Below are 9,731 nucleotides of genomic sequence, written 5' to 3'. Positions count from 1 at the left end.
TTAATTTTTTTTTCAGTGGCCCTAATCCTCTTCCGTAATATTAGTTAGTAGCAATTAATTGATTTTTCTTTTCGAGATCAAAACTCACATTTTGTCCAGTAAACCAGTATAACCAGTTAAACCCGGATGTCATTCAGCAGCTAAAACTGAGAACAAAACCTCCACATTTCAACCTAAAAAGCAAAACAGATGTGAAGCGATAAACGTTGGTTAGAGGTCCGGCGTTGGAAGGAGGCGTTTCTGTGTCTGCAGGTCTGAGGCCGTCTGTGTGTCTGTCTGTCCTCAGGTGAGCAAGCTGCCGGTGGAGAGCTGCGAACAGCACAGCAGCTGCTCCGCCTGTCTGGGATCAGGAGACCCTCACTGCGGATGGTGTGTCCTCTTCAACAAGTAAGGAGCCTTCTACACCTGCTTTATAGAGCAACGAAATTCCCCCTCTGCATTTAACCCATCCCCTGGGGAGGCAGTGGGCTGCCATTGTGCGGCGCCCTGGGGGGAACCTGGGGTTAGGGTTCTTTTGCTCAGAGTGGAAGTCTGTGGGAGTGGGTTTGGAACTCACAACCTCAGGATTCCAAGCTGTATACCCTAACCTCTAGGCCGACCCGCTAGCTGCTGCTCTGCTCTAGTCTTTCTGAGGACGTTACGTCTTAAAGGACGCCGACTTCTAAAGCCCCTTTTCCAGGAGCAACGATGAGTCAGCATAATTTATAACATCTCCAGCTGATGAATCCGTCTGCTGTGGGCTTATTGTGTTTGAACACTGTTACAGCTACAGTAGCTTTAGCACTAGGCAGCATTCATTTAGCTTCACATCTGCCTGCATCCTTGGGTTTGCTACCAGAAGGCTTCTGTCTCTCCGGTAAACATCCAGCATGCTTCATCAAGCCGTCTGACAAAAGCCACAAACCGAGCAGCAGTCTAGACGGCTGCTGTTCTGGTGTCTCCACAAATCACATCACTACGGCTGCACTGCAAATACAGACTGCTCCCCCATGGAGATACTACTCCACTACAATGGAAATGATTTGAAATATAAAAGCATGATTTGAACATGATTTGAGCGGCGTTGAACTGACCGACCTTTCCTCAGCTGAACAAATGAGCTGCTAATGGAAATATGCGTCACTTCTTAGATAACCTTTTTCTTCTCAGAGGACGTCTTAGTGGGCGGGGATTCCTTCAGCTACAGTCGGGACAAACACAAACGTGGCAAACTTTCTGTGCATCATACAGACAGCCGTGTGAGGCTGATAGCTAGGCACGGCGCTGTATGCATATACATTGGAAAAAAATTCTTAAAATATGTGCATTTGTTCTTGGATTGAGGAGACAAAAGAGACATTTTGCCAATGGAACAAGACAATTTACGTTTAAAATAAGAAAACACAATTGCATTGTCTTATTTCAAGTGCTTATTATCCAATTATCTTATTTTAAGAGTAAAAATACTCATTCCATTGGCAAACTGTCTCATTTACCTACTAAAATTAAAGGAATAGTACACCCAAAACATGATTAGCCTTCATTTTCTACTCACCCCCATGCTGAACAACACTCTGGAGTACTTTTTTGATATCTCAAATGCATCTGGAGATCTGGGAGGCTTCTTGCTGTCTGCTGACATTCAAATAATGGAGGTCTATGGCGCCCGAGGCAGAAAGGTCCATAAAAGTCCACAAAAAACGTGTCAATATTCCTCCATACTGCTCGTCCAATGTATTCCAAGTGTCCTGAGTGGGTAGCATCCAGAATTTACTCGAAACGAAGTCATTTAGAATGTTTTTAGAGCATAAACAGTAGTGTATAGGATTTCCTGAAAGCGCGTTCACGAGTCTACGGAAACGCGGCAGACCAAACCAGATGAAAGTGCGCATTCAGCGTCTGCTCTGCCGATAATGCAAGCGTAGAAGAAGAAATGTGCTGTTTACCTGTGCAAAGAAAGAAACAACGAAAGAAAAATGTCTGAGGACTTCAGTGTTGAGGAAGAGCATGAGTTCTTTGCCGAGCTGAATGCGCACTTTCATCTGGTTTGGTCTGCCGCGGTTTCCGTAGACTCGTGAACGCGCTTTCAGGAAATCCTATACACTACTGTTTATGCTCTAAAAACATTCTAAATGACTTCGTTTCGAGTAAATTCTGGATGCTACCCACTCAGGACACTTGGAATACATTGGACGAGCAGTATGGAGGAATATTGAAACGTTTTTTGTGGACTTTTATGGACCTTTCTGCCTCGGGCACCATAGACCTCCATTATTTGAATGTCAGCAGACAGCAAGAAGCCTCCCAGATCTCCAGATGCATTTGAGATATCAAAAAAGTACTCCAGAGTGTTGTTCAGCATGGGGGTGAGTAGAAAATGAAGGCTAATCATGTTTTGGGTGTACTATTCCTTTAAGGGTAAATGCACTTAATTTAAGAAATTTTTACTCATTTCTAGATCGTTTTTCCAGTGTAGAGAGCGCCCGGCAGCCCCAGGTCCACCTGATCAGCTCCCAGCGTCTGGATAATGGCTCCCAGTGGTACGTTATCTGTCATAGACACAGTCAGGAGCTCAGATCAACTGGTTAGGGGTTAGTGAACTGGTTGGGTTACCACTGAAATTAGCGGGTTAATGCAAATATGGGTCGACACGCTAACAATCAGCGTTTGGTTTCCTTTCTATTGGCATAAAAAGCTGGTGTAACCCCTCGCTGGCAGCTGCGTGGCTGCTGTCCCCCCCCCGCACCTTAGGCCGTTTCTCACTTCAAAAGAACGTGAGTACTGACTTGTGTCCTCGCCAAGTATGAGAAGAACACAGGAAAGTCTGGACTCGGGGAGAAACTGAGCACGCAGCATAAATATGGGTCAGTTGGAACAGAAGCGTACTGATGACATCACTACCATCATTTAGGAAGTATTGACTCCATGATGAAGACACGTTAGAATGAAGGATTTCTGGTGAACGAACCTCCTGTTGCACCACAGAAGCTTCATATTCAGCCATTCCTGTCGTTTGGAGCTCAGAGGATCCAAACCAAGAAGTTCTCTCCCAAAACATGTCCGAGTGTTTTCAGCATCACCTGGTCGTCTCCTGCTGGTTCAGCCCAGTCCACATGTCCCGGCCTCTTCCCCATCGATTGGTCCACAGGTTATGACGTCATGATCCAGGCCGGAAGCTTCTGTTTCCATCAAACATGTGGAAAACTGATCCATCCTACCATGATGTTCCACCCGGAAGCCTCTTAGCCCAGAGAAGCCGACTGGAGGCGGAACTGGGCAGCGGTTCCTCTGAGTGATCCCTGCTGCCGGGGATTCCATCACCTATTGATTCTTAATGCTTTTATTTTTGTTTTTATGAAACATTAGAGCGGTTTTATTATTTCATTAATAGATCCAGTCTAGTTTCCGCCCCATCCTGATGCTGAACCAGCCTCCTAAAAACCTCCAGCCATCTTTAGATGTCAGCTAACTGACCTTTAACACAGTTCCTCCCTCTACCTTCCCCATAGAGCCGCGCTCTGCAGCCTGCGGCTCCATGCGGCTCTATGGACCGTCTGTTATGGCTCTAGATAGAGGCTATAAAGAACTAACTAATATACTTTAGTAACAAACACCAGGCTGAGGAGCTGTAGAGGTTTTTATAAAGAATATTAACTGAATCTTCATAACGGAATGACATAAAAAGAATGAGAAATATGTTTTTAGAGCCTTTTTTTATTAGCTTAGAAATGATGTTTTTTATCATTATTTTAAAAGGTAAAATACCAATACACTTTTGGCTGTTTAAGATACACCAGATACTAAAATAATAGTTTGTGTTTGATATTTTGCGGTTCTTAATGACTTTTTCCTGGTCAGACTCGGGGAATAAAGGCTCCTTGGATATAAAAGGTTGCCATTTACCCCATTTACGCTAGCCTTGAAGAACCGATCCATGTCGAGACCGGTCCGAGCTCGGATCAGTTAACCAAGCCGAGATCGGTTCTGACGACCGTTTACGCATCACGCTATCTCGGTTCCTCGCCTCCTCGCGACGATCTGCGGTATCAGTGTTGCCAACTCCTTAGTAAGGAAAGTAGCTATTGGCTGTGCTAAACGTCACTAGAAGTCGCTAAATGACATCATCGCCTAATTTGCATAATCTGCCACAGGAAGTGATGTACATGTTATTGATGCTGTGGGAGAAATAATGTCATTACAGAAAGACAAAAAGTGATTAAAAACACGATATAGTAGTGTTTTTAATCACTTTTCTAAACAATATATAGAGCTACTTTTTTTCTGTCCATTAATGTTTATTTATTTATTTTTTTAGTTATTTACATCCCGCTCACTCCTGCCTTGAATGTGAGTCAGGGCGGAGCGGTGATCAATTTGCGCCGTCAATCCCGGCGCATGCGCGTTTCATTTGCAGTCTGGACGCTGAGGGTAAACATCCTGAGGGTCTGACTGCAGCGCTGAGAGGGACTCCTGCGGGAGAACGGGGTTGGGATGGGAGAGGCGCCCCACGGCAGAGTAGGAACGATACATGCTTTCACGTAAGAGTCTCCAAAAGCCGCCAGTGACAACGTAAAAAGTCGGCAGATTTGTCGCTAGTCGCTTTTTTGAAAAATAGTCGCTGGAGGGGTCTGAAAAATCGCTACATATAGCGCTGAGTTGGCAACACTGAGCGGTATTACTGCCAGTATTGAAGGAGGAAATCAAGCAGTTGGTGGCGGTAATGCACCAAAAGTTGTTTGCCAACCGCCATAAAACACAAGAAGAAGACGAAGAAGGAGGAAATCAAGCAGTTGGTGGCGGTAATGCACCAAAAGTTGTTTGCCAACCGCCATAAAACACAAGAAGAAGAAGAAGGAGGGGAATCAAGCAAATTAAAATGTTGCGTGGAGAAGATTTCGATTGTTGTTTATAAGTTGTTGTTGTTCTTCTGTTTTGTGTCGTTTGGCAAGCAACTTCCGGAGGAGCATTACCGCCACCTACTGGAATGGAGTGTGAATCGCGATATGCAGCCAGACGGAGATGACGCGTTCTGCTCATGCGCTCTTGTTATCAGAGAAAACCAGGGAAAAACCGAGCCGAGCCCACCTCTGGAACTGGCTCGTTAGCTCGGTTCGGTTGTGTCTAGCTCAGTTCAGTTCAGTTTGCTTTCCATTTACACGCGATAAGTTATCTCAGTTACTGAGCTCGGACCGGTCTCTGCACGGTTTTTTAAGGGTGGTGTAAACGGGATAATAGATTATCTGCCGCTGGTGTCGCTCATCCTCCCCTTCAATCAGTTCGTTCAGATTAAGCCTTATTGTTCCTCTTTAGTTCCAACCGGTGTCCCCCAAGGCTCTGTCCTGGCATCTTTACTCTTTATTATTCATCTTCTTTCCTTTGAAAATCTATGCAGATGACAGCCAGCTCTATCTTCACTCCTCCTCTCACCTCCTGCTTACTAATCAAAGTCTAAACGCTGATCCTCCTTGTAGGAACCAGATGACCTCCCCTTCGCCTCGGGTCCAGAGTCTGGCTGTTTGTCTCCACAGCACTCTGTCCTCCTCCTTTCACCTCGATAACTTTACTCCTTCTGCTTATTTCCATCTCCTCTGTATCAACAATCTTCGTCCGTCTCTCTTTCCCCTGGTTCCTGTCCTGCTCTGGTCCGTAGCCTTGTGCCGTCCTGCATCCATTACTTCCCTAAAATCCCCTCATTAGCTTCCTGTAGTGCCGAAAGCAGCAGCTCTAACTGTACCGCGTCCTTTCGTGCTCATAAAGGCACATTTGGATAAAAAGTGTTATTATTTTAATCGGGACTGTCCAATTATTGTCCGATAATCAGTCTAGTTGTTTTGAGGTGTCCTCAGTGTCTCCATCCTGTCCTCAGATTCCGTTTGCTGTAGAGAAGCAGGAGATGATTCAGGCTGTGGGGGGTGGGGTGGATGTGTGGTTACCCCCTGAGGCATCATTAATGCTGCTATAAATAGCTCAGCCTCTCATCAGGATGTTTGATGTTCGGCATCCAGGCAGGTGGAGGAACTTCCTCTTTGGAGTTCCATCAGTCAGCCGTCCCTTCAAAGTAAAAGCCTCAGCTAGCGAGATGATGAAACCGGAACCAGGAGCCGGTTTGATGGGTCTCTGAAGGCGGGCGATGTCTTCCAGCAGGACGCCGTTAGTCGGACATCAGAGCCTCAGCTCGTAGGTGTGGCTTAAATCTGAAAAGCTCCGACTGATCGATCAGCTTCACCTTTGAATTCCAGTTTGTCCTCCAGGGACCCCTCGCTCTGTGACCGTTAGCTCATAGGGCTGAGTTTCCCTCAGAAAAAAATTCTGTTCATTAGCCCTGCTCCTCCTCCTCCTCCTGTCCATCTGCTGTTAATTAGAAGTAAACAGATCATTACTGCAGGCTGCCATGTTTTGCAGGAGCTGCATATGTCGGAGCTGCTGCTCCGACTCCACCTGCAGCGAAACGATGACTCCGTCGCCGCCGCCTTTTAATTAGCACCGTCAGTAATCAGCTCTCAGGTGGACGCGCCGAAACCCAAACCTGTCCTTTCCTACTGCCTAACCGGTGACCTTTGACCTTCCCAGGTGTTCCAGGAAGGAATCCTGTGACCGGTGGGAGGAGCCTCAGCACTTCAACACCCGGCTGGACCAATGCGTGGACATCTCTGTCACCCCGAGCAACATGTCCGTCACCTCGCCTGCCACTCAGGTGAGCCGAACGCACCTGTGGGTCTCGGTTAGCGTCTCCGTTTTGCAGGTCTGACCTTCTGCCTCCTCCTTCCTGCCTCCAGCTGACCATCAGGGTGCAGAACGTCCCGGAGCTGTCGGGCGGGGTCACTTGCGTGTTCGAGGACCTGACGGAGACGCCTGGACAGGTGCAGGGCAAAGGTCAGGTGGTGTGCATGTCGCCGTCGCTGAAGGACCTCCCGGCGCACAGCCCTCCCTACGGTGAGATGCAGACTCCGCCTTCAGAACATGGCGGGTGAGAGCGGGTCACTGACCTGCTGGTTGCTTTCAGGAGAGAAGAGGGAGGTGCAGCTCAGCCTTCGCTCCACAGAGACCGGACTGCAGTTCATCTCCACCAGCGTGGTCTACTACAACTGCTCCGTCCTCAGCTCGTGAGTCCAACACCTCCTCGTCTCCGCCAGCTGCTCCCTCAGCGACCAATCACAGCCTCTCTCTCCCCTCAGGTGCACCTCCTGCGTCAGCAGCACCTTCCCATGTCACTGGTGTAAATACCGTCACATCTGCACCAACAACCTGCAGGACTGCTCCTTCCAGGAGGGACGGGTCAGCGGCATGGAGGTAACCCGTCCAGAACACAACCTGGTTCAGAACGGGACCTGGTCTAGAACGGGACCTGGTCTAGAACGGGACCTGGTCTAGAACGGGACCTGGTCCAGAACAGAACCTGGTCCAGAGCAGGACCTGGTCCAGAGCGGGACCTAGTCTAGAACGGGACCTGGTCTAGAACGGGACCTGGTCCAGAGCGGGACCTGGTCCAGAACAGAGCAGGTCCTGAACGGGAACTGGTCCAGAAAAGAACCTGTTCTAGAATAGGACCTGGTCCAGAATAGAGCAGGTCTAGAACGGGACCTGGTCCAGAGCAGAACCTGGTCCAGAGCAGGACCTGGTCCAGAACAGGACCTGTTCCAGAACAGAACCTGGTCCAGAGCGGGACCTGGCCTAGAACGGGACCTGTTTCAGAACGGGACCTGGCCTAGAACGGGACCTGTTTCAGAACGGAACCTGTTCCATAACAGAACCTGGTCCAGAGCAGGACCTGGTCCAGAACAGAACCCCGTTCCAGAACAGGACCTGGTCCAGAACAGGACCTGTTCCAGAACAGAACCTGGTCCAGAGCGGGACCTGGCCTAGAACGGGACCTGTTTCAGAACGGAACCTGTTCCATAACAGAACCTGGTCCAGAGCAGGAGCTGGTCCAGAACAGAACCCCGTTCCAGAACAGGACCTGGTCCAGAACAGGACCTGTTCCAGAACAGAACCTGGTCCAGAGCAGGACCTGGTCCAGCGCAGGACCTGGTCCAGAACAGAACAGAACAGAACTCCGTCCAGAACGGGACCTGGTCCAGAACGGGACCTGGTCCAGAACGGGACCTGGTCCAGAACAGAACAAGACTTGGTCCAGAACAGAACAAGACTTGGTCCAGAACAGAACAAGACTTGGTCCAGAACAGAAAAGGACCTGGTCCAGAAAGAACAGAACCTGGTCCAGAACGGGACCTAGTCCAGAACAGAACCCCGTCCAGAACAGAACCCCGTCCCAGAACGGGACCTGGTCCAGAACGGGACCTGGTCCAGAACGGGACCTGGTCCAGAACAGAACAAGACTTGGTCCAGAACAGAAAAGGACCTGGTCCAGAAAGAACAGAACCTGGTCCAGAACGGGTCCTAGTCCAGAACAGAACCAGGTCCCGATCTGGACCTGGTCCAGAGCGGTTTTGAGTGTCTGGTTACAGTCAAACCGTTTTTCTTTTTATTAAAAATTTTTCCCAAAAAATTCGAACATGTTTTTTTTTTTTTTTTTGCAACAATAACGGTAATAAAATCCTCTCCATATAAATGAACCAAAAAAAATAAAAAGTCCTGATTCAGTCTGGTCAAAGTCTCTGATGGAGGCGCTGGGATGGGACCTTGAAGGAGCTGAAGCGATGCTGGATGTGACTGATCTAAGAGGTGAGAGTCGTCTGCTGACGGACGCTCTACAGGCTGAACTTAAACCGGTTTATTCAGGAACTCCTTCCTGAATAAACCGGTTTATTCAGGAACTCCTTCCTGCAGGTTTCTGAAGCCTGGCTCCTCTGAGCTGCCCTCTGATCCCGCCTTCCTCCAACACGCTGCATGGAACGCCGCCGCTACCGGATGGACGCGTCCATGATGTGATTGGAGCTTGGTGTCACTGCAGTGAGACAGTGACGCGCTCTGATTGGCTAATTAGTTAATACAAGATGAAAAGTCACTTAATTGACATGAAAGTGCCGAATCACAGCAATTAAAGTTAATTAGCAGGCGATTAGGCAGACGGAGGAGTGGAGGATGAGCGCTGAGAGCGGTGGAGCAGAGTTCCTCTATCAGAACCGCTATTCATTCAGGTTCTGGTCCGTTTTCCACCTGTTCATGTCAGAACCAGAACCAGACCGACACGCTGCTTTCATGATCGATGGGCCGAAAATGTGCTGCTGCTCATCCTGAACGACTTCAGTTTAACGACTGGGAGACGTTTCAGAAACAGAATGTATTCAAAGCAGCTGGAAGCTGGAAAACCAGGAACAGTCAGGGTCCTGCCTCTGGTTTATGCCTGGTTTCTGTTGGTTAGATCTAAAAACAGGTGTAAACGTGTAAAAATTGTCAGATCAGCACAGAAAACGCAGATGTTTTTGGAAAATGTTCCTGAAACCCGTAAGAGAATAGAAGACATTTCCTGTATAAACCTATATTCATTTATACAGATGTAAATATTGCTGTATAAACGAAATTTCGTTTTGTTTATACGCTCTGTATGCAACATAAAGTTTGTCTAAGTTCCTGTAGTACGACAGAGTATTAGGGCCAGGCTTTAATTTTTTTAATTTTGAGAATAAAGTAAATGTAATATTATAAGAAATTTGTTATATTACGAACATTTCAGAAAGAAAGCTTGAAGCTCCGCCCAGCAGATGACAGGCGACCAGCTCCACCAATCAGCAACCAGAGTCCACTTTGACATCCTGCCCAGTTTGATGCTGCTGCTAAAAGATTTCCTGATT

At 48.0% G+C, this 9,731-nt stretch overlaps 1 protein-coding gene across 1 annotated transcript in view; it reads left to right on the top strand.

Annotated features, from left to right (window-relative positions):
- The window catches only part of LOC107097004 (plexin A3-like), a 73,443-nt gene that overhangs the window by 20,258 nt on the left and 43,454 nt on the right, over window positions 1–9,731 (top strand). Inside the window, exons 2-6 of the mRNA XM_015393956.1 lie at window positions 232–387; window positions 6,550–6,673; window positions 6,756–6,912; window positions 6,983–7,082; window positions 7,155–7,269. Of these exons, the coding sequence (XP_015249442.1) occupies window positions 232–387; window positions 6,550–6,673; window positions 6,756–6,912; window positions 6,983–7,082; window positions 7,155–7,269 (652 nt within the window). The remainder of the gene's footprint in view (window positions 1–231; window positions 388–6,549; window positions 6,674–6,755; window positions 6,913–6,982; window positions 7,083–7,154; window positions 7,270–9,731) is intronic.

Source organism: Cyprinodon variegatus, unplaced genomic scaffold, assembly GCF_000732505.1.
Source record: "Cyprinodon variegatus isolate N-32 unplaced genomic scaffold, C_variegatus-1.0 Scaffold665, whole genome shotgun sequence".
NCBI lineage: Eukaryota > Metazoa > Chordata > Actinopteri > Cyprinodontiformes > Cyprinodontidae > Cyprinodon > Cyprinodon variegatus.
This window is presented reverse-complemented; position numbering and strand designations above follow the sequence as displayed.